The 24,036-nt window shown below is 47.0% G+C and overlaps 8 protein-coding genes across 8 annotated transcripts; 5 read left to right on the forward strand and 3 right to left on the reverse strand.

Annotated features, from left to right (window-relative positions):
* Positions 1-5,852: 5,852 nt before the first annotated feature.
* On the forward strand, positions 5,853-6,836 carry J4E93_010663 (uncharacterized protein; the record flags this gene model as incomplete). The annotated part of the gene is made up of 2 exons (XM_049348541.1): positions 5,853-6,588; positions 6,640-6,836. 2 exons carry the CDS (start codon positions 5,853-5,855, stop codon positions 6,834-6,836), a joined length of 933 nt encoding a protein of 310 aa, XP_049194229.1.
* A 302-nt stretch (positions 6,837-7,138) lies between these two features.
* Positions 7,139-8,718, reverse strand: J4E93_010664 (uncharacterized protein; the record flags this gene model as incomplete). The annotated part of the gene is made up of 2 exons (XM_049348542.1): positions 7,139-8,243; positions 8,294-8,718. The coding sequence occupies 2 exons, from the start codon at positions 8,716-8,718 to the stop codon at positions 7,139-7,141; spliced, it is 1,530 nt and encodes a 509-aa protein (XP_049194230.1).
* Positions 8,719-9,828: 1,110 nt separating this feature from the next.
* Positions 9,829-11,086, forward strand: J4E93_010665 (uncharacterized protein; the record flags this gene model as incomplete). Its single annotated transcript, XM_049348543.1, has 2 exons — positions 9,829-10,015; positions 10,062-11,086. 2 exons carry the CDS (start codon positions 9,829-9,831, stop codon positions 11,084-11,086), a joined length of 1,212 nt encoding a protein of 403 aa, XP_049194231.1.
* A 444-nt stretch (positions 11,087-11,530) lies between these two features.
* On the forward strand, positions 11,531-12,375 carry J4E93_010666 (uncharacterized protein; the record flags this gene model as incomplete). The annotated part of the gene is made up of 3 exons (XM_049348544.1): positions 11,531-11,948; positions 12,008-12,189; positions 12,268-12,375. The coding sequence occupies 3 exons, from the start codon at positions 11,531-11,533 to the stop codon at positions 12,373-12,375; spliced, it is 708 nt and encodes a 235-aa protein (XP_049194232.1).
* A 77-nt stretch (positions 12,376-12,452) lies between these two features.
* On the reverse strand, positions 12,453-13,943 carry J4E93_010667 (uncharacterized protein; the record flags this gene model as incomplete). Its single annotated transcript, XM_049348545.1, has 1 exon — positions 12,453-13,943. The coding sequence occupies one exon, from the start codon at positions 13,941-13,943 to the stop codon at positions 12,453-12,455; it is 1,491 nt and encodes a 496-aa protein (XP_049194233.1).
* Positions 13,944-17,201: 3,258 nt separating this feature from the next.
* Positions 17,202-20,423, forward strand: J4E93_010668 (uncharacterized protein; the record flags this gene model as incomplete). Its single annotated transcript, XM_049348546.1, has 1 exon — positions 17,202-20,423. The coding sequence occupies one exon, from the start codon at positions 17,202-17,204 to the stop codon at positions 20,421-20,423; it is 3,222 nt and encodes a 1,073-aa protein (XP_049194234.1).
* A 258-nt stretch (positions 20,424-20,681) lies between these two features.
* J4E93_010669 (uncharacterized protein) lies at positions 20,682-21,083 on the reverse strand (the record flags this gene model as incomplete). Its single annotated transcript, XM_049348547.1, has 3 exons — positions 20,682-20,916; positions 20,986-21,026; positions 21,078-21,083. The coding sequence occupies 3 exons, from the start codon at positions 21,081-21,083 to the stop codon at positions 20,682-20,684; spliced, it is 282 nt and encodes a 93-aa protein (XP_049194235.1).
* Positions 21,084-21,651: 568 nt separating this feature from the next.
* On the forward strand, positions 21,652-23,673 carry J4E93_010670 (uncharacterized protein; the record flags this gene model as incomplete). Its single annotated transcript, XM_049348548.1, has 1 exon — positions 21,652-23,673. One exon carries the CDS (start codon positions 21,652-21,654, stop codon positions 23,671-23,673), a length of 2,022 nt encoding a protein of 673 aa, XP_049194236.1.
* Positions 23,674-24,036: the final 363 nt, after the last annotated feature.

The following is a 24,036-nucleotide window of genomic DNA, read 5'->3' on the forward strand; positions in this document are numbered from 1 at the left end:
TAGAAATAACTAATTTAGGAGAGATTAAAGAATTTCTAGGCGTAGAAATAATTAGAGATAGATCTAAGAGATCTTTAATTATAACGCAAAGAAGCTTTATTAATAAACTATTATTTAAATATAATAAACTTTTTAATAAGCCTAAATCTATACCTTTACCTATAGGAGTTAAATTATCTAAAAATCTAGAAGATAGTTCTATTATTAAAGACTATTAAAAAGAAATAGGTAGTTTAATTTATTTAACTATATTTACTAGGCCTGACCTAGTTTATAGTGTAAATTATCTAGCTAGATTTAGTCTAATCCTAGTCTAGAACATTATAAATACTTAAATTTTATATTTAGTTATTTATTAAAGACTAGTAATTACGGCTTAGATTTAACTCTGCAATCTTTAGAATCTAATTCTAATAATAATACTATTAATAATATTAATAATAGTATTAATTTATTAGGTATTAGTAATTTAGATTAGGGAGGTGATTTAGATTTTTGAAAATCTACTACAGGCAATATATTTATTTTAAATAATTCTAAAAGTAATTATAATAATAATATAGCTATTAGTTAGATTTTAAAACTATAAAAAAGTGTAGCTATTTCTAGTGCAGAAGAAGAATATATAGCTTAAAAAGAAGCTACTAAAGAAAGTTTATATCTTAATAACTTTATTAAAGATCTTTGTTAATAATAATTCTATTAAAGAATTTAGTTCTATTTTTAATAGAACTAATATTATTAAAATAGATTCTTTAAGTGCTATAGAACTAGCTAAAAACCCTGTTTTTTACGCTAGAACTAAGCACGTAGATATAACTTATTACTTTATTAGAGAAAATCTGCTAGATAATAAAATAGATCTAGTTTACGAAAATACTAGTACTATTTTAGTAGATAATCTAACTAAACCTACTAGTTATCCTAAGTTTAAGGATTTTATAAACAGAATTAGTCTAGTTAAACTAGATTAATTATTTATAACTAGTTATTATTATTATTATTTATAATAATAAAAATAGTATATTAATACTATTACTACAGGGCTTAGGTTTTTAACCCCTAAGTTCTTATACCTTAGAGATTCTAGTCTAGGCTTTATATTTAGTTATTATATAACTATTTATATTAGCAAATAGAAATAGAAATAGAAATAGGTTTTTAGTCTTAAGATAGTTATTAAAACTTCTTAGAAATTGTTATTAATAAGTTAGTTATAAAAACTACTTATATTTTCTTATTATTTAGTTATTAAACTGCAGCTTAAGAGGGTGTGTAAAGATTATAATAACTTAGTTATTATTATCTTTTTATTGTTAAGCTTTGTTAAGATTGCACTTATTATTATTTCTTAACAAATTAGAAAAATTCCTAGTAAATCTAATTGCTTACATAATTAAGATTGTAGTAGCTAGTTTTAATCTACTATACTAGAAGATTCTAAAATACCTCTATTTGTCTTAGGCTAGTTATTATTAGAGTTATTACGTAATTTAATAACTCTTATCTTTCTTATCTCTCTTTCTGCAATTGCTAAAAGATCTAGTAATAAACTAATTATTAGTCTATGCAGTACAACGCATAGACTAATATAATTAGTACTAGTCTAGATTATAAATCTAGAAGATAAGAAGAATTTAGCAGACTTAGATTATAAATCTAGGAATTAAGCAGATTTAATTATAAATTCTTATCTTTAGGCGGAAATAGGCGGATATTTACGTAATTATTCTAGTAGCTATTTTCTATAAAAGAAAAAGTTCTTATTATAGAATATTTAGAGAAAGTAAAGTAGAAATAAGATTAATTAATCTATCTTCTAGTAAGCTTTAATATATAGTAGGAATTAGTTCTATAATTAAGTAGCTAAACTTATAACTATTAGAGCTAGAGATAATTAATAATTAGAGATAATTAAGTATATTATAATCAATCTACTATAAAAGAAAGTTAGAATAAAATCTCTAGCTATATACCTAAGAGCTAAGTAGTTACATATCTATAATTAGATAATTATAACTACTCTTCTACTTTAATAAACTTTAATTATAACTTTTAAGATATCTAGTACAGAGCTATTATCTATTTAAGACTTATTTTTTTTTAGACTTAAAATATCTCTATACACTATTTATAACAAAATATATAATAGTAGAAAAAACTATAACATAATTATATATTCTTTATAGCTTATAACTAGTAAAGCTATAGATTTTAAGATAATAAAATACTAAAATATTTAGTAAGTAAAATTATACTTTTACTATATATATACTCTTTATTTTTATTTTTATTTTATAGCTTATAGTAAATTAAAGATCTAAAAACTTACTAAAGTAAATAGTAGCTTAAATCTATCTCAAAAAGCTATACTAACTAAATAAGCTCTTAACTATATTTCTACTTTTATATAAGTTTTTTAGTATTAGAAAGTTTATTTAAAGCTAATTTTATTACTAGTTATATTACTTTCTACTTACTAAAGCTTAACTAAGCCTCTTTATTATTACTATATTAGTTACTTTTCTTTTAACTATATTACTTTATAATTTCTTTTAAAGTTATTATTCTAGAAGCTATTATTAAAGCTATTATTAACTACTCTATTCTAGCTATACTAGAAACTATTATAAGCGCTTTATAGAGCTACTTTACTAGTATAGAGCTATATACTAAACTTATTAATATTTCTATTATCTCTATTTCTATTATTTTTATTATCTTTATTACTCTAACTAGTATAAAGCCTTTTATTATTCTATTCTCTAGTTTTACTTTCTAGAAGCTTATTAGTAAACTATATAAGCTCTTTAGTAGATATAATATTAGTTTTTTACTTACTATAATAAAATAGTAATTTTATCTTATTATTAAACTTACTAGCACTAAGCTAATTACTTACGCTATTTTTATATAGAACTTTATATATATAGTAAAGCTAAAGATAATACTACTACTATTTCTAGCTATTTAAAAAGTAATATATTAGTAATATAATACTTTAGCTAAAATATATTATAAGAGTCTTAAAGTATAAAATAATAAATATATAATATTTATAGCTAGTTTTCTATAGAAAGATACTACTTACTAAATAGTAGCTATAATAAACTACTATAAGTTCTATTAATACCTAGACTATAGAATAGTTATTGCGTTATAATTATTAGAGAATAAATACTATAAAGTATATTATAGTATTACTACTACTACTATATTATCTTAGTAGTTTATAACTACTATATAAACTTTCTAGTAGTTATTACTTTTAAGCGAAAATATAAGTAAGAAATAAGCAACGTATTTAAGTAGAGAATGCTTACTAATTAGTAAAGCTATAGAGGTAAAAAAGTTAAAAGATTATAACTTTCTATTAGAGAATTAAAGCTCTACTCTTATTAGCTAAATTTAAATATTATCTTTTTGTATAAGTAGGTTTAAGTTACGTAATAAACTTTAAAAGCTTTAAAATATATTATATTATTACTCTTTTTTATAAAAGCTTACACTTATAGTTACCTATCTAAGTAATAATCTATAGAATATCTACTTAAATATAGATTACTAATTATATAGATTAAATATTATATTAGTAGAGTAGTTATTAAAATCTATAAAGACTAAATATATATATACTAACTATTAAGCTACGTACCTAGGTATATATAGGTAATTATAAGCGTTTAATAATAAAAGTAATTAATCTAAACACGCTTTATATCTAAATAGATCTATGTATAAATAAGTATATAGTCTTAGTCTATACTAAAGCTTTAGTGCTAATAGTTATATACACTAAATAGATTAAAATCTTAAAATTTTAAAATCTCTTAGTAGTTCTAAGATAACTTATAGCTAGGTATCTTTTAATATCTTTTTACTAAATAGAGTTTATAAAATTAGATATATAGTACTATTACTAAAGATATATAATTATAATTTAAAAGTAGTACATTTCTAAAAGTAAAAGCTTAAGATTTATAAGTAATAGATATAATAATAATTATAATAATAATAATAAATTAGAGATAGAGTAGAAAGTAGTACTTATTATATATTATATATTTATTAATCTTATCTTTCTTTATTTTACTATAGACAGAATAAGTAAATAAGTGCAAAAGATGCTTATACCTATATTTTAGTCTTAGCGACAAGATACTCTTAGTTTAAAGAGAAAGCGTATCTAGGTTAAGATACGCGCTCGATATCTAGTGTGTACGTTCTAGCGGCACGTTCCTTAATCGAGGTTAACATTTGTTTATGCTATACCACCGGTCTGCATTTACCTTAGACAAGAGCTACTTAAATCTAATACTTAAATCCTTAACTAACACAGTGCAGAATCGACTAGGGAGTTATTTAAAGAAGGCAGGCTAGTTATTAGTCTTCTAAGGTTGTTATCCTAGCTGAGCTTCAAATATCCATGTTCTAAAATCTTGTAAGTAAAAAGCATCCCGAGGTCGCTTGGGGATTTGATGTGACCTCGGGATCCCTACTTTTAACAAGACGTTGATGCGCTACCCAGGCGAACTATCCTTAGTCTATCAAATGAGACACTGCACAATCAGTTATGACTTTACCACTCGGCAGTTGAAGATAGGAGACGTCAAGCCCAGGACCTGTGGTGGACATGTTTCACACTCTTATCAAGAGTAGTGGAGAGAACCCCATGTCGAGCAAACGTCTCTGCCAAGTGCATCTCATGCGAAAAGGACCGCGACGTTGCATAAACAGGCCAGGGCTTTTTGCTGCCCACACGTTCATTTCCACATGTATTCACCGTGCCTCTCGCGTGGTGAGTACAATGGAACATCACTTCGTTATCGCAGTCATCATCGTCTCTATGGGTCGAATGTTCAAAGGTTTACCACTGCGGTACCAGCGCGATCAACGCGACATTCCGACACCCAAGCACCGCCACAGTCTGTCACCGATGGAAGACGAGGATAAGTTCATCTTTTGTTCAGGATCCCTCAAAAACAAAGGAAGGCTCTAGACCAACAGCACGACATCTGTCGCACCGTGCGCGAATGCTCAGGCTCATTAAGGCCCATGCCTCGCTAGACAATCGGTGAGCCACCGCCCAGGTGCGCGTTCCTGCGTCCATCATGAGTGATCCAAGTTCTGCCGCACAGCCTCATTTCGAAGCTTTGTCAATAACAGCTGCGAGAGTCGACGTCGCACGCAGAAGGTTCATTAGTGCCAGGAGCATCAAAGAATGTGGACGGCAGTGCCAGGCTGTCCCGGCGGGAAATTGTCCGCAATGCAACGTGGTCCGCACCCTCGCGCCGCTATGATTCCCTACCCCACATCTTCCGTCTGGGCAGCTGCGACTTGACCGCATCCTCACCACACCGCGCGTTCGAGACCAGCGCAAATCCGATTCGGCTGCCCGGGATATCGATCGTATTCGTGCTAATACGCATGGCACATGTCGATGGTCGCCTCCGAGGCCTGCATCATCACGAGAACTACCAGTGGTTCTGGCGACTTTCGCCAACCTTGCCCAACTTCTTTCGCGAAAACGCACAGCAGCTCGTGTCGCACACAGTCATTTGTTTGCTTGTGTAGACGAGGCTTCGCGCAACCGTCGACAGGGAGACTTCTCGAAAGAGCTTTCCGCCCAGGATGGCGCTCGGCAGATCGCCATTCAACAACGCTTGGCAAAGAAAAGTACGAGCCTCATCCACGTCATCTGGGTTGGCATGCAGCCAGCGATGATGCGCAGGGGCAAACGTTCTATTTTAAACTGCAGCTCTGCGGAGGAATATAAGATTGCTCCATCCCTGGCTTCTACGCCTGCATCACTTCGTTTTACTAGACTTAATACCCTATTCTTAATTCTCAACATGTGGGCCAAAGCTGCTTCTATCCTCGCCCTTGCGACCACCGCTGTCGCCCAAAGCAAAGGCTTCAACTACGGTGCCACCAATGCAGACGGATCATGCCGCGGCTACAACGACTTCGTTCGCTTCTTCAATGAAGCGAAGAGCCTGCCTAATGCCTCGGGCTTCAACACAGCACGTCTTTACACTTCGGTTCAATGCGGTACCGCGGCCGATCCCATCTCTGCCTTCCAAGCAGCTATCGACACCGACACCCAACTCCTAGTCGGTCTCTGGGCTAGCGCCGGACGTGCGGCATACGAGAACGAACTGAACGCTTTGATCCGTGGCGCCAGGGAACTTGGAACCGCTTTCACAGACAAGATCATCGGCATCAGCGTAGGGTCTGAGGACTTGTATCGCAGCAGCCCGCAAGGTGTACAGAACAACGCTGGCGCTGGTGCTACTGGTGCTGAGATCGAGGGTTACATTGGTTGGATGCGTGACTGGGTCCGTGGCACCGCGCTCGAGGGCAAGCCTATTGGCCATGTCGACACATTCACTGCGTGGGTTCTGCCCGAGAACCGCGGTGTTGCGCGCGCTGTGAACTGGCTTGGACACAACTCGTTCCCATACTTCGAGACCACGAGGCCAAACTCGATCGACCTGGCACGTGAGAACTTCTTTGCGGGTCTTGGTCAGACTGAGAGCGTATCTGATGGAAAGGAAGTCTGGGTCACCGAGACCGGATGGCCACGAAGTAAGCTTTGCCTTAATACTCCCCAAGACTATCATACTAACGCAAGTATAGTTGGCCCCAACTCTGGCTCCGCTGTTGCCTCCCTTGAGAACTCCAAGCGTTACTGGGACGAAGTTGGCTGCTCACTCTTTGGCAGCCGTACCACGTTCTGGTACACCTTGAAGGATGCCAACGCTGCGCAGACCGATTTGTCTTTCGCTATCACGCCCCTCCAGAACAACACGCCGTTCTTCGACCTGACTTGCTAAACAGCCAGTTCTCGTTGATGGTCCACCATGTGAGATCTTCGAGACAGCGCATCTTCTTGTATATAATATAGATTTAATGAATCAAAATGGCCGGTTCGGTGCATCGACAGTTGTTAAACATATGCTGTAGTGTCTCTCAATTGATGTTCACCAATTGCCCTTAACAGTGAATGACCTGAGCTCGACTTCATTGACAATCAACTGCCTAAATACATGCAAATGCGAACTGCCATCGTGACAAGCCTTCGCATCTAATGAACCACTCAACAGAGGCTTCACTCGATGGTCCCTTTGTCGAGAACTCAGGACGATGTAATACTCTGCGCATGCGTCGTGAAGACACCCTGTGGATCTAGGTTCGACTTGATCCTCTTCATCTTCTCAAAGTTGTCCCCGTATAGCCTCACGCTCCATTCATCAACGGAGAGCTCCGTATCTCTGTAGTTCACAAAGCCCCTCAGTGGTACACCTTCCTTCTTCAACTGCTCCTGGAAAGGCCGGAATCCAGCTTGCATATACTCAATGCCGTCAGCAGGCCATTCGGTCAGGCCGTTAGCAAGACGTCCTTCCCAGCGGATGAGCCACTGGTTGTTGGAGTAGGCCATCGCTTGCTTTGAGTCGTCAACGTCCCTAGACACACCACCCCATAGGTCCAAGAAGCCGAACTCAGTCAGGTCAGTGCGGTTGAAGGCGAGTGTGGTGTACTGGTAAAGCGCTTTGGCGGACTCGAAGGTAAAAGGCTGGTCTTTGCGCAGGACCAGTGCTTGTAGGTACATGTTGCGCGGAGGGAAGGCGTCGGTAGTTCCGTTGAGCTGTGGAACGGCAAAGTTCTCCATAGCCCAGAAATCCGCCGTTCGCACGGTGGTTGTGGTAGTGTTTGGGAGACGGTCGACGAGACCAGCGAATAGATCATCAAACTCGGCCGGGTTACCATAGAAGTAGCCACTTCCATTCCATTCGCCTGCAAGTTGCCATCGCAGAGCGAAGGTATCGGGCGCTTTGGTCATGGCCCAGTCCTGAATATCGATTAGGGCTTGAGCGCCTGTGTCAAGATCGACAGCACCAAGTGAGATCGTGAAGTTTGTAACGATGTCGAACTCTGGTTTCCAAGTGCGAGTAGTCAAAGACAGGATGATTCCGTAAGAAGAACCTGCCCCTTGAACAACGAAGAACAGGTCTGGGTTTTCCGTACGTGAAGCAGTCACCACTGTGCCGTTGTATAGCATCACCTTGACGCTGTCGAGGTTATCCATAGGAATTCCGAGAAACCGACTGGTGGTTCCAAAGCCGCCACCGATGGAAGACCCAGAAAGGCCTACCCAGTTAGCTCGGACGTGGGGAAAGTGGCGCCCGTGGTTCTCCCAAAGCCATGTTACAGCTGGCCCAACTCGGCTTCCACCACCGTAGCTATAACTATTAGCACAAAGTAAGTTGATATTGATTGCGCGGACACATACGTCAATAAACCAGTCGCTTCGTCGAATGTGGTCTCCGTGAAACGCTCCATGTTAATCACAAGTGCTCCATCCACACCACCCAGCCCATAAGCTCCGTAGGAATGTCCTCCATTAAGCGGGGAGACCTTGACACCCGCATCTACGGCGCATGCCAATGCAGCAGCGACTTCGTCTTCGTTGCGTGGAACAACAACTGCGGCTGGTCCTGGGTTGAACCGCAAAGCCCATGGCGAGGTGATAGTCTCCCAGTTCGTAGCATCAGGAAAGGTCGCTAAGGAGGCCAAGATGCTCGAGCTACTCAAACAGTCTCTGAGTTTGGTCGCATCATCCTGGGCTACAGCACCTCGTAAAAGGGATCCAAAAAGTACAATGTTCGAGATGAAAGCGAGTAGACCACTAGGTCTGACAGAATGGCGGCGAAGCATGGTGAGTGGTGGATGTCCGTGTATAATGAGCGTGGCGAGCAATATCGGTATAAGGGCACCCGCTTTATATCCTGAAAAACAGCGCATGTCTTCTACTTCATATTTGGTCAGTAATCATCTATCCCATCGCATTCCGCGTTGTCCAAACCATTGGTGTGAAGCTGTTTGCATGATTACGCTTCGGCGCCGAAGCACCCGTCCTGCCATGCGCCCGAAATGAAGCCATTGTTAGCTCTCTACCAGCTTGAGTGTGCGAACCTCATCAACGGGATATATTAGCAGACTATACACAAAAGCCAAGAGTTGTCGTACGCGTGGCACCTTCATGTAGACGCGATGAACATGGGAGACCCTTCTGCGAGGCCTTTTCCACCATGGGGAGGTTGAACTTAAAGGACATCCTCGAGGATGCCAGAACGCATGTGTTATTCGAAAGCTCGAACCCAAGCTGTACACTGCAAGTACTCCATGGTCTGCGGTAGTCGATAGATAACCTCGGGATTGATGGGCGACGAATGCAGGGCGGGGCATGGAGGTTAGATGCTGGAACCATCGCATCACGATATCCCGAGCTCTCTGACTCGGTTCTTTGACATTACTTTTACTTGTGCACGCTGTTTCTTAGAGAGATGTAAGACCGATTACTGATATGGGTGGTCTCCGGTAGCTTGGTTTGTTTCACGAAACATGCTCATACGTGCCCAGGTGCAGTTCCAATCGCGCACCGAGTCACAGATGACTCTCCAGACCGAAAGAACTCATCATAAATGGGGAAAGGTGTCGCCTAAAATTCCGCGCTCGTTCTTGGTGTTGAGTGATCGCGATTGCGTTGTGTCATTGACTCGAGAGTCGGGACTGGGCCCGCGACATGTGGAAGCCCCAGACGCTAGCCGACAGCTTCCCTGCCAAGATCGACGCGAAACTCTCCACACCATGACATCACCCATCATCATCTTGTCGTCGATGGGATGATCTACCGCTTTCAGGACGCGTTTCACGGGGCCCCAACATGATGCAAGAAGCTATGGCGACGACAAGGCTTGAAGAACATGAAGCCTCACACATGGATAGCCCGATCGCGGTGTTTCCTTCTCGTGCAAATCTCGAGCCATGTCCGCCCCCAGCGACGACAAAGACTGTCTCCAGGACTCGTCGCAGCAGCTCAACTACATTCGCGGTAGTTCGCACAAGGTCTTGAACTTCCAAAATGCCAACTCACGGCGCTATGCTGTCAACAACGAAGATGGGGACGCAAGCGGGACGGAATGGGAGTGGTGGAGTCGCGAGAATCGAAAGGGTGTGTACACAGCTATTCTGAATAAGCCAAGGACTGTACTGACGAGTCTCTGCTCTAGGTCGGCATATCCTTCTTCTCAGTCACGGTCAAGCACCCTCGCGCACCGCACGTACTACACGCCTTCTACGAGCGCTTGTGCGCATGATCACAGTCATAGCCTGGTGGGACGTTTCGTGGTGGGTGGGCGTCGTCTTTACCGTCGGCTCGATATGCTCCATCACGTCTGGCGTCCTTCAATGGCTCGCAGTTGCATATCCAGAGAGACAATTCGCCGCCGACCCGACCACTGTCAGCGGCGCGATATCCTTCTTCCGTGGAATGTTGTTTCTGCTGGGCGGCATGCTCCTCGTAGTCGAAGCGGTGAACGCCAACCAGAGCGACTGCTTTGGCTGGGCGCTGAAGGAAAGCCTAAACTCAGACAACGAGAACATCGAATTCGCGTCTCCGGACGAAGAGAAAGCGACTGAGAACCCTTCCGGCTTCCAACCCGACCGTCGAAACTGCACGCATATCCACAACCCCGACCGCATGAAGCATCGAATAATGCGCACCAAGACGTTTAAGGTGGAGGCACGTCCCCAGTCAGGACCTGAGCAAGCCTGGAAATGGTGGCCCACGTGGCAGGATGTTCGCGTTCACTACCGTCGAGAAATTGGCTTTAACGCAAATCTCATCCTCTTCGTCGGTACAGCCATCTATTGGGTCACGAATCTCCTCACCTTACCCGGTGTACACAGGAACCTCCCGCAAGGCGTGCTCTATGGGCTATACTATCCTTCCTTTCTCCTCGGAGCTATCTGCTTTCTAATCGCATCGATACTATACCTGTTTGAAGTACAACGGGAGTGGTGGAAGCCCGCTCCGCGTATGGTCGGGTGGTGGGTCGGAATGACAAATTTGGTCGGTAGCGTAGGTTGGATCTGGAGTGCTTGTTTGGGATATTGTAGCACGGGCTGGTGCGAGTATCAGAGTACACTGGCTCTGGTATGGGCACCCTCAGTGTATCTCATGGGCAGTTTGCTAATGCTCTATGAGGCTGTAGAGAAATGGCCAATTCATATCGAAGGGTAGGGCCATTCATTCTCGTAGTATTGGATCTTCACCGTCCTACTGGGGGCAAAGCGTAATGCAGATTGCTACTCCAAGAAAACTCCCAGGGTTACACATAACATTGCCGATGACATGCATTGATTCATTCAGCTTGTAAGATATTACCAACATTGTGGTCTGTCTCTGACAGCAGTATCAAAGATTCAATATGGAAGGGTCCTCTCAAAAACGCTCTCTTAACAAAACGTTCCTCGCTGCATGTTACACGACATAAGGATGAATCCCGCACTTCTGGCGACGCTCATATGGTTCCGATCAATGGCATTGGTCCGATCTTTCTTCACAGTGTTCAATACCTCTCTGACACGCTCTCAAGGCAATTGCGCAAGTTCGTGTTATCGCACGGCTTCATCGACAGGCTCGTGGCGTCTCGCATCGCGCAGCCACACCCCAAAGTAGCTAGCCATGACGTCAAGACACATGGTTCATGAGAAGCAGAAGTTCTTCAAACAGTCGTACAATCCCTACGACTTCACCTTCTTCTTTTCAACTGAGATTATGACACTTCCAGTTACGGGTAAGTCCGGAAAGGACACACTCGCGGCACGCCTCGAGAACGACTTCGAGAAGCGACCCGACCCGGTCGCATTAACCCACAACGCCGATGAGTCGCAAAACAGCTCCTCGGGTGTGGACTATGAGCCGCACCCAGAAAGTTCGTTGAAGTTGGAGCCTGCGAGGGAGAGAATTGTACAGTCTATCTGCAACTTGTACTCTGGTAGCGCTAGCGAAGAAGACATGATGGTGTATGGCAAAGAGGCGGTTTACGATGACCCATGGAGCTATTGTGATACCAGATATAAGATCGCTGGACAGTGGTATGGTGAGTAATGCTTAAACTTAGACGGTGATGAGGAAGCACGCTTTGCTAACACCCGACAGGCATTCCAAAACTCATGAAGAGCAGTCGGACGATCAAGACGGAGGTTATTTCCTCCAAGCCTGACGAGATCATCTTCAAGCTGCAGCAGGAGTACGCTCCCAAACCTATGCCGATTGCGAAGAAGGTCAACAGCTTGATCACACTGACGCTCGATGAAGAGGGCAAAGTGCGGTATCACAAGGTACGCGAGAACCGTTGAACAGCGCACGTCTGCGCAATCTCTCATTGAGTATGAAGAGTTGTTGCTAACATGAGACAGGATATGTGGAATGAGAAGGACTACAGTCACGAAGGTCTAGGCAAGATCATGAAAGAGTTGAATGGAGATCATCTAACAAAGATCACGCGACCCCCAGCAGATCTGTGATGAAGCAGCAGCTTTTGGAGGAATAGTCTCGCCCAATATTGAGCGAAACGCTCGAACGAATCATCATCATGCCAATCTCATGGCTTCCAGCCCCCAGTGCGTGACCTAAACAAACCCGCCGGATCCACCGCATCTGCAACCCTGTTCGCCAACGCCCGTCTCTCAGGCCTCAACCTCCCAAAGTAATCCTGTCGAAAGAACCCGTAGTTCATGAAGACTGGCAGATACGCTTCCGGTAGCTTTCCCTCTGCTTGCCACGCCAGCACTCTGTTCCTCACGCCAGAATAGGTAGCTTCCATCGTGTCAGCCATCTTCTCATACAGCGACTGCGGCGTGAAGGCATAGTTCATCTCGATGATAATGCGATCGACGTCTGCATCAGCATCGATCAGATCAGGGCTTAGTTCCCGGGCCTTTTGCGCAATCTTCTTCGGGAATGGCTGCCATGCGATAGACGCCACGATTCCGGGTACGAGTAGTGTGGTGTCAGAGACGTCGCGCCAGTGCCTGTGCAGACCTTCCATAACCTCGACAGCATTGGCGCTAGAAGGTAGCGGGATTGTCTCCGTGGCGATATCCACAACGTTGCCTTTGATTACGACCCAGTTGCTCAGGGCCATGATATCGGCGTAGGTGCGTGTTCGAGTGGTGTCAAGCAAAGGATTGACATCGGTGAAGTTGTCGAAAAGTCCTGCTGGAGGCGTTGGACCATCATAAAACAGGAAGATGATCCAAGAGTCGACTACGTTGAGGTTCGCTCGCTCCGCCGTGACGATGACCGCAGCCTTCTCATCCTCGTTGTACTCTGTCCAGTCACGAACTGCTTGAAGTAGCTGCTTGTCCTTGCTCGGCGTGCGTAGATACACTAGGTTGCCGCCCCAGATGTCGCCTTGTCGGTGAGCCTGCAGCTTATAGTTTGTTACGATACCAAAGTTATTACCACCTCCCTTGAGCGCAACGAATAGGTCGGGGTGATTGTCGTTCCGGATGTGGCCGATAGTGCCGTTGGCGAAAACAATCTCGTACTCGAGGACACTTGACGCAGCCCATCCGTACTGCGTCGACATGTAGCTGAGCCCTCCACCCAGTACTAATCCGCCGACTCCAGTGTTGCCGATGCGCCCGCCGACGAACGTCCAGCCCGTGCCTTGGAGCTTAGCAGCAATGCCATCAAGCCGGTTACCAGGGCCGACATCAACGACGCCTGTGCTGTGGTCGAGATCGGCTTGATCGAAATGTTCCATAGCAATGAGTGGACCACCGGCTATGCTACTCCATCCATTGTTGGGATTGTGGCCACCGGATTTGATGGCGAAGCGTTCAGTGGTGTTGGCGAGGATTTTCACCACGGTCGAAACTTCTTCCACCGTCCTCGGGAAGATGATGCAAGACGGGAGGAGAGCAGAGCACGAAGTAGACCAATACTGGGTTTGTTCTTCAATGTAGGCCAAGTTGAGGGGGTATGTGACGGTGATGTAACCGAGAGAAGCCACTGATGAACAGGTATCGCCGCGGGCTAAAGCTGGCAACATGAACGCGAGGATGAGGTGAACGAAAAAGCCCAACATGTTGAACTCAGGTTTGAAGACGGTGAAGCAGTGGCGTTGAAATTGTCGCGAGTTACATCTCGATTTATACCCAGCGTTTGAAGCTTATAGTTGTCAATGACGTGGTTCGCGACGGCTCGAGCATGGAGTAAAAGGGTGCATGCGGAGTGATACATGCGCGTTTAATCACCGTCAAGCACGAACCATATGTCGCTTCTGTCGTGTGAATGAGCGCACGCCGTATGGGAGTCGATCATTGTCAAGACGGCTATGCCAATGTTTCCTCAAAAGAGTACGCAGCGTCGCTTACTCACAGGTGGTATGGCATTCGAAAATAAGGTTTGTATTGTACTACCGCCAGTGCGCGGTATTGCAGCGTGCCGTCGGATCACTCCCTGGTAATCTCTCCCAGGCTTCGTCCCCGACCGGTTCCCTATTGGTGTATACCAGCAACGATGGATACCGAGACTTCCACCCCTCCTTCATCATGTGGAAGAGGCTTCGAGCCAAGCAATGGAGTATGGGTTGTCCCTCCATCCGTATGCCCATGCTGACGAGAATGATCACGCTTGGTAGCTTCGGGATCGATAGTTTGCGGTCGGATCTGGAAGGCCATAGATATTGACTGATGATATCTGGAGTAAGGAGGGTCGCGTGTGGAATGTGGCGGTCTTGGTAACACGTTTTTGTAGCGTCTTCGTATAGGCTGAATGGGCTCGTACTCGGTTGGCCAAGGGCTGACACACCTAAGGGATGCACCCGCTGCAGCTGCAAGCTCCAATACGAACATTAGAGTACCTCAGACCCGATTTCGGGACCTGCATTGATTAGCGTAGTATTAGCCGTTCGGGTGCAGCAAACTTATCGAAAAAGAGATGGCCATCCCGAAGGACAGCCGTAGAACCACCCACAATGACACCATACCACGCTCCCCCATTTTGACACCAATCACACTTCCAAGACCAACGTCGGTAACCAAGCGATAATGCATCCAGGGTGTGGGCCAAGAGACTGTAGCAAAGAAAGGTGGTGACATGACCGCGAAGCGTATTTGGATGGAGGATTCAAGAGCCCGCAGGAACTCGTCGCAGAAGATGTCGACAGACAGGTCTAGACCTTGAGCCTCACTCTTGAGAGGTCCCATCTTCATTCTCTGGTTCGATAAGCACTACGTTATGGCTCTCACTTTCCACCAATTGCTGTCGTCGGGTTTCCAGCCCTCATGCTCAGCTCTCTAGTCGTGTGGCCAAACCAGAGAACGCAGAGCGATGGATCCGATATTGTAGGTCTTGTTAACGTGATGGTGTTTCCATGGAAGACAGTCGCAAATCCAAGACTAACAGCTCTTCTCATCGCTGCAAGACCATCGTCTCCGTGCTCCAGCTTGCGTGAACAACAGGATCCTAGTCAATTTAGCACAACAGACACGCAACACTCACCAATGGACACAATCATCATGGGTTGTTAAGCCAAGATGCTTCTCTCTGTACGTAGTGACAAGACTTCCTGAGACTAGTCTTTGTTTCCGCTCCGCTCTCATGGGAAACGAAGGGCATGATAATACGGACAAAGGACATCCTCAAAAGCCGCATTGACGATCGCAACAGGAATATAACTGCTCGATCGGATGGGCAGACGCTCGTCAATTCATACGTATGCTGAACATACGTGTTGACGACTAACGCGACTGGTCAGATATCACCCTAGAATGACTGGTGTCGCGTGATAAGACTGTGACACCGGCTTCGTAACGTAGTAGATGAAGGAAGAGGTTGGAGATCCGATGGGGACTTTCGTCCCTGTGGGCAAGATGCACGGGTACTTCGTCACCATACACATGTCCGGCTCGAACAGATTGCCATGCAGTACAAACGCCACGTACTTGATCCAACACATGTGGGCACAGCAGACTTTTCGTGCGTCGAACTCCAAGACATCAGATCCGGAGCGTGACGGTCCGCCGTAGTTGACAACACCAACCTGCGACGTATCGAGACCTCGCTAGGCTTTCGCCTTTCCGACGAGTGGATCTCACGCCAGCCGAAGCCGAGCAAGTTGATGTGTCTGTATGTTTGGCTCGATCAATGTCAAGACCGCGCTCTTCTTCTGTCCTGTCGCTGTAGACATGACGTCTGCTGGTTACATGGTGATAGTTGGCATCAGGTGTTGCAGCTCCTGAATGGTTCTCAAAATCGAAGAGACTGTGGTTTAGGCGCGATGATGAAACCCAAAGTCGATCCTCTGGTGAGGTGATCGGCATCTGACTTCAGAGCTCTCCTCTTCGCTTCATCACATTCGTCGTGAAGCTATCTTTCGTGACCAGAGTCTGTTGTACAGATGAGATGCCGACGTGGTCCTCGTGAGAGAACTTTAATACCCCGACAGGCACATGTCATCCCAATTTGAGCTCTCGCTCCCGTATCTCGAGCCTTCCTTTTGCACGCCAGGCAAGCAGGTCCACGCGAGCAGACCAATATGCAGGGGCTAGTCGGAAAGTCGGCGACGTGACCGCGATGCTATTCGTTGTGTTACAAGCACATCGAATACCAGAAGATGATTAGGGTTAAGATCCGAGCCTGCCCTCCTCACACACAACCCCGGTGTTTCCACCAAGGCGCACAGACAACATACAAACGACCCATTGAGGCCATGCTAAGAGGCTCGGGCGTGTGATGACTGCGCAAGTGCGTGAGGTGCGGACGAACCGCATTCCAAATGGAAGACAGACATCGGTAACTGTGGGGGAAGTAACTTGTGGGTGCTTGCAAGCAAGCGAGAGAAGAAGTTGTGTCCAAAGGGAGAGTTACGCGTCGGTCCCGCCGCAATTGACATGGTCAGAAGATGTTGATCACGCGTGCATGGCTCAGGATCCAATCGAGACGCGATGAGGAGGTGAAACGTTTGAACAGAGATGGACGTCGTGTGGCGATAGGTATGTCGGGGTGGTTGTTGGATTCATGTCGGCAGGAGCAGGGCGAAGACGCGTCGCCTCGCGCCAAGAGATCGCGTCAAATTGACGCTAGCACGTGCGACCCACCCTTCTTTGACTAATCAGCAGTATCCTTCTCCGCCTGCCCGTCGCCAGATGCCATCCCACCGTCTCCCTAACAATAGATGGCAAGTTCTCTGAGGACTACAGAACAATATTTGACTGTATAGAACCTGCGTGGTGGATCTCGCACGTTCATCGTAAGCAGCAAGTTCTGGCAAAACAGCCGCCATTATACCCCCAGCCACGCTCGGCACATTGCGCCCAACTTCGCGGCACCAATAAGCACGATGGGAGCGGTCGAAGATGCCGTGGATGCTGCAGCCAACTTCATCGGCCCATTCGTCGATAAAGAGCGCAAATACAGTGCCGACGTGCCTACCGATACTCTCGTCGAGCAAGCGCTCGTCCACCTCCAGGCCATCAACACTGCAGACCTAGCCGCAGATCCAAATGCACCCTACGATGCATCGCTCGCTGGTGTGGTGTACGGTCTCGTAGATCTCATCACTATTCTCGCAGTGATCCCACGTCTGTCTTCCGGTGTTGCGTTCAGTCAACGGCCAAGGTCGGTCCTGACCGCTGTAATCTTCACGCCTCCGAACAACGACTTAGAGGCGTTGGCGGCAGTCATCGACGCTTTGTTGCACATGATGGATCAGAAGGGCTCAGGCGTACAGCCACTTCTATCTCAGAGAATCCTCCCGGACATCATCTCTGCCGTGGCTGAGCTATCCTACTCTCCTACGTCGTCTGAGACAGCGAAGTCGAGGTATTCGAAACTATACGAACAGATCATGAAGGATACTCCAACATCACGACTTCTCCCTATCTTGACTACATTCCTCCAGCAGCCTCTTCCTACCTGGCTCAAACCTGTCATATCCTCCGAGCTCTCATTGGTACCCCTTCGAGCCCAAGGCGTTCGCCACACCATCGAATTTCTTTCGCTGTCATACTTATCAAAGAACTCTCATGTACCTCAGAGCGCATCAGGTCCTCAATCGCAGATACCAATTCCACTAGAGGCTGTTACGCAAGCTTCGAAGCTACTAGTTCTACCACCGAGCGGGATCAGTCAGGACGAATGGCTCTTGAAGATATCACCTCAACTATTGCATCTCCTAGATGGTAGCGAGGGCAAAGAGCTCAGTCGTGCGGCTGGTCAGATCATTGCTGGTGGTATTCTAAGTAAGAAGACGACCGGCGCACCAGGGACCGTGGGATGGGACGCATTTGCGAAGCCCTTGTTCCAAGCGATCTATCCAAAGAATATCAAGACATCCAGGTCTGAGCAGACTGTTGTAAAGGAAGAAGAACTCAAGACGGCGCTCAGACGGCTCAAGACAATTCTTTCATCGTATTCACACGGCGGACTGATTCGACGTCTCATTCATCCCATCATACTTCCACTTTGGGCATTGCTCAACTACGCGAAAGACAGACCCTCTCTTGACAAAGAATGGAGCATGCTTCCAAGCCTCATTGTTTCGCGTTACATGGAGGTTGCCTGCGACACAAAGCAAATCGACAACATCGCGACGAACCTCTTCTGGGATGGCGACACTAATTGGACATTCGGGTCTGGGTCTCAAGGCGGTGTCGAAATCCGCACTCGCACGACAGACAAGACTAGAGAATTAGGAACAATGGAAGGTATCTTCGGGCGCATCAGCGACTTGGACAACAGAGTCACTGTTCTCATTACCCTCTTGACAGAAGCCAACATCGCCGACGACACAGCTGGGTCCATCTTTGTGAACGCTACCAAACGGTGGCTCGTACCAGAGAAAGCTGCAACTAAGTCGCTCACCGACGACGATAACGAAGCCGATCCTCTTTCGGCGCTTGTTGACGCGAAGTTGTCGGAAGCTTTAGCACAGCGTTTCCAGGAGCACTTTGCGAGAAGTCCACAGCATATCGTCGATCTCGTCGCACAGCTTATTCAAAACCACGTAAGCGAACACAAGGCTCGACAAGAGAAGTCAGACAAGCTGCGGACATCGAAGAGAGCGATGCTGGACAACATTGTACGGAAACAGGACATGGCAAAGGAGAGCGAAGAGGGCGAGTCTAGAGACGAAGACTTGGTGTCATTCGCATTGAGTATCCTTAACACACTGCTCGCATCGTCGGACCTCAAGAAAACACCTACTGTTACCGAGACTCTGCATGCACTTCTTCCATCGCTAGCATACCTTTCGCAGTCGCAGTCAACCACATCATCTGTCATAAGCAATTCTGCCACTACAGCTCTCCACCTTATTGCTCCCACCCCGACAACGCCGTCATCGACAGAGAAATCAACAACCGACCCACTGAACGAACATCGCAAAACTTTGAAGACTTGCTTCGCCGAGTTGCAGTCACCAGATCCGCCCAATCGAACCTGGGCATTGGACACAGTACATAAGCTACTTAAGAACCCCACCGCGTTTCCGGCTATTGACGTACCATCTCTCGCACATACCCTCTTATCAGCTTCACTAGCAGACCCAGAGTCCTACGTCCACTTAGCCGCCATACCCGTCCTCGTCACATTGGCCACACGCGCCCCAAAGCCCGTAGTCGGCATACTAGTCGACGCGTTCGTTGACATCGACGAGCGATCACTAAAGCTAGCGCGAGGGAGGCAGACCGACGAGAAAGAGCGGGAGCTGAGAAACGCTTTGGACTTTAGGCTACGGGTTGGAGAAGTGCTAAACAACTTTGTCAGCGAAAACAACTTTTGGGCTTCACCTGAGCATAGCGCGGTACAGCTTCAATACGCAAAGCAGATCACGGAAGCTTGTCTTTCGTTGGCGAGTCGGCGTGGTCAACGTACACAGACATTGTCAGCACGAAACGGACTAGCAGAAAGCGAACGGAAGCTTCGAGAAGAAGGCGAAGCTGCTTGGGGTGGACCGATACCCAATGTTCTCGAGCCAGAGGGCGCAGATCCGCAGGTACAAGCGGAGTATGAAGCGCTGCAGAAGATCGTCGGTGGATGGGAGGATACTGGTATCGAGGAAGACGTTCGTATCCGAGCTTCTGCTCTTAGCGTGCTTTCTACTGTCTTGAAACATCGATTGGACGTTCTGCGTCAGCCTGTTGTCGATGCGACATTGCAGATGGTGTTGTTAGTTCTTGCCATGGAAAGAGAGGAGTCAAAGGCGTTGTTGCGCCGCTCGGCTGTGCTTGTCGTGATGGGCTTGTTGCGCGCCATTGACGCGGGGATCGAGAGTGGGCAGGAAAGCGCGATGGGTCTGAACTTGAAGCAGCAGGAAGAGGTCGAGCGAGTGGTGAAATGGGTTAGAGATGAGGACGCCGACGAGCTCGTAAGAGATCATGCCGGGAACGTCGTGGAGGGTCTCGAAACGATGAGGATGAAGAAGCTGTACAAGATCAGAGATGAAGGCCTGAGGCTGGGACCGGATCTTGGGCTAGAAGGAAACCTCCGAGGGCTCAACGTCCAGCCTCAGACTGCTACTGGGGAAGGTCAGAGGAAGATGGTCATAGAGGAGATCGAATAGCTGGCAGCTTGAATAGTTGATGACATTGTAGCGCCTCACAACCGAAGCTTGGTATCCTGACTTTTACCCATTCCAATTGTGCGCCTATCTGCTCTGTGGTATCTCCAGTGCGCATACTACGTGGAGCGCACCTGCTGCCTTCCTGCTGCATGCGCATGTGAACTTTGCGCCTAGACAGCTTCTGCGCGCTCCCGGTGGGCGCTCGTGTTGCGACGTTCAGTTTGTCTCGCGCATCGTGTGTCTGCCGTCCTAGGCGTCTCAACCGCTCATGGCCGTATCCTTCGTCGCCTTGGGTTCCACCTCTTCAGCCTTTCCGATCCACAGGACGTTGTTGCACCTTATCAGGACTTGTCCGAGAGTGCCGGAGCTGACGCCGTTTACGAATTCTTCGGTGTTGGAGAGCTGGATGTTCATGTAAAGGTCCACCGAGACGAGTCTTCCCTTGTACTCGGTCTCACCCCACTTTAACCTGACGACGATGTCTTTGTCGACCCTGCGCGTATGTTAGCGCGTGTTCAATTCGGCAACGGGTTGTCTCGAGAGCGGAAGGTATGCGACGTACAAGCTTTGGAGCAAAGGACGCGGGTTGAAGGGTGCGACTGCCTGATGGAAATTAGCTTCGCGCATGACTGACGAACAGGAAGGTTAGCTTACAGCCATGTTTGCGACTCTATCTCAGGGCTTGCTGTCGGGTAGCCGTGAGTTTGGTGGGTAAAGCAGTGATAGTCGTGGTGCTATGGCGGTCGTGCCTGCAGCTTTGGAAAGTCATCGGCAAAAGGTAGCGCCGATTGGTCACCGTGCTTCACCGCGGGGAAGCCGCGCAACAGAAGATGGTTCGTAGGAAGGTGCGTTAGAGGACAGCTGAGGCTTGCACTTTCGCGTCTTAGACTCCTGTCACGATAATGATCAAACATGCAACTACCACCACTGCCCTTCTGCATCCATGCCTACCGACTGTTCAAGGTGTAGAGCGACGCGACTAGCGGACGCGCTAAGAAATTGTTCCCTCTTCGAATGACCGGCATCACCGGACGAGTACAACAATTGCGAGACACAGCACCACGATCTCAAGCCACACTCGTTCGACCTCCATACTCCAGCTGGATCCCCATAGCTGCCTACCCTCAGCAGCACCATTGCGCCTACCACGGTGCGCCGCCTCGTCCTCCCGCCGGCGACCCGGTCCTTCGTCGCCCCTCCACTCTTCGCGCAGCATGCCCCGGTAGCAATGCGAGCCATCTGGTCCCGGGCAACATCGAACCCGGGTACCTGCAGATGCATATCATGCGTCTCAACCTCCGGCGCTCTCGCTAGGCGCAGCGGGCAGACTGCTGTTCGCCGCACGCGGGCAATCGGCACACCAACGTCGACCTTCGTATACACGACCATATTCGCTGCGGGACTGGCCATCGATGCGAGAGCGAAAGCCGCTAGGAACACACAATGGGAGAGGGCCTTTTCGTCACTAGCCGAATCTACTGGTGACGGGTCCCCAGGAGAAAGAGCGAAGGACACAGACACGGGCACTGAATCTATGACCTTGGGGCATGGATACCATGGCTTGACCTTTGATGATCTGCCGGACGACTTCGACTGGAGCGCGTTGGAGCGCATTGTAGGCATGGAATTGGATGAGGATCCGGTCTTGGAAAATCAAGAAATTCAGTCGCAAATTCGCGATTACGCTGAGATGGAAGACCTGCGGTTTGACTCAAGGTTCCCCGGTATGCAGCTTCTGGAGTTTCCAACAAATACCGGTCCTGAGCTTATACGCTACAACTTGCCGCCCCAGTCCTTGTGGGCGCCAGACGCACTACGCGTAAACGCCCTGCAAAGGCGACACTCGTGGAAGAAGCTGGCCATGCAGGAACTCTCTACCGGTCTCCTTATACATGAACTACTGCACAAGAACAATGTGCCAAGATTTGACAAGGCTTGGGAAGTGGATTCCGACAACTTGTCACAGCAGATCCAGGACGTTATAGCCATGAATGCTGTGGAGCGTGAGCAAGCGCGCCAAAACATCCTAGAGGCTCTTGAAAACCTCCATCAGATTCCTGTTGATAGTCCGCCAGACGTGATTGCCCAAGCTCGAATTCACCCAGATCATCCAGGAATTCCTGAATATTATCAGGACGTGGATGGAGACTTTTACGCTATCACGATCCAAATGAATCAGAGCATACAAAAGCTGTTTGAAAGCGACGTACACGGTAACGACCGCAAAGAAGCTGTCGTGCTTGCAAAGATCTGTCACAACCTCCTCGTTTCATCGGCCTCACCGGACTTACAGACATTCAACACTTTGCTGGTAGGTTTCCGACAGTGGCGGCGTCGAAACCTCATAGACTGTGTGATACCCGCCCTCAACTACAACAAAATTCGTCCGAACGAGATTACCTGTCGAGAAATTCTCAATCACTACGCCTCCCTGAGGCATGGAAACCCTGAAGACTTTTCGAGGTTTGTCGCCAGGATGAGAGGTGTAGGCGACGGGCTTATGCTCGCAACTCCCAAAGTCAACGTCAACGAAGCCAGTCATGGCCGGCTCGTGAGGGTGGACGAAAAGAAAGTCTACCAGAAAGTCCACCCAACACCCATGGTGTTTGGTTCCCTCATAACTGGTGTCATGAGATTCGCAGGGTTCGACCGAGCGCTCGATATCTACTACGAGATGAAGGCGGACGGCTGGGGTCTCGACGTTCAAGGTCTGACGAGAATGCTCAACGACTGTATCCGCCGCGCGGACTGGGAAGGGGGCCTATACATTTGGGGAGAGATTAGCAGCATCAAGGCCAGAGTGAATCATGAAGACATGACCAAAGCATACGGTCAAATGCTAGGCTTGTGCTCCATCACCAACAACACGGTCGCGTTCAACCAGATCCTGGCGGACATCTCCACCGAAGGCTTCGATCGTGAGAAGATCCTCGGCCTCGCCTCAAGAAACGAACATCTGGCAAAGAAGAAGAAACTGCAGCTCGCGCCCGCTTGGGTTGCAGACAACGTCATGATTGCTGCTTCCGCCTACATCAAGGACACAAGAGATGCGGATGTAAAGGACGCGCTAGAAGGCATTGACGGGGATGACAACACTACATTCATTCAAGGCGAGCCTGACGAGCCTGACGCGCATGATGCAGCTGGTTCAACGGAGGATAACGCGGATAACGCGGCCGACCCCAAGGAGGTTTGGGCGTCATGGTTGGAGCGGGAGTTTGGAGAAAGACCGAAGGATCCGGAGCCTTGAAGGCTACCTTGTGTACAGTACGAGTATCAACATGTATACCAGTGTATATACCATAGCCCTACGATGGCGCAACTTCCAAATGAAATTATAACGGCTTCGTTCCATCAACTTTCGCTCAGCTAGCAATGGAATTTTCCCACCTGGCGAAGCCGACACCAACAAAACTGACCCGACCGTCGCCACATCCCAAAGTTTGGCACAATGACGAGCTGCTACCAAACAAACCTTATCGTGTTCCCATTCTTGAGGTGTCACCAGACCGTTACTCTGCCGAGAAATTTCTTGTTCGAGGGCTCATCTATTTAGATTAACTGCGTCGGCAGCCTCATTTATCCTTTTCGCTTCAGCACGTCTGTCACCAAC

Source organism: Alternaria ventricosa, assembly GCF_023758065.1.
Source record: "Alternaria ventricosa strain BMP 2768 chromosome Unknown scaffold_34, whole genome shotgun sequence".
Taxonomy (NCBI): Eukaryota; Fungi; Ascomycota; class Dothideomycetes; order Pleosporales; family Pleosporaceae; genus Alternaria; species Alternaria ventricosa.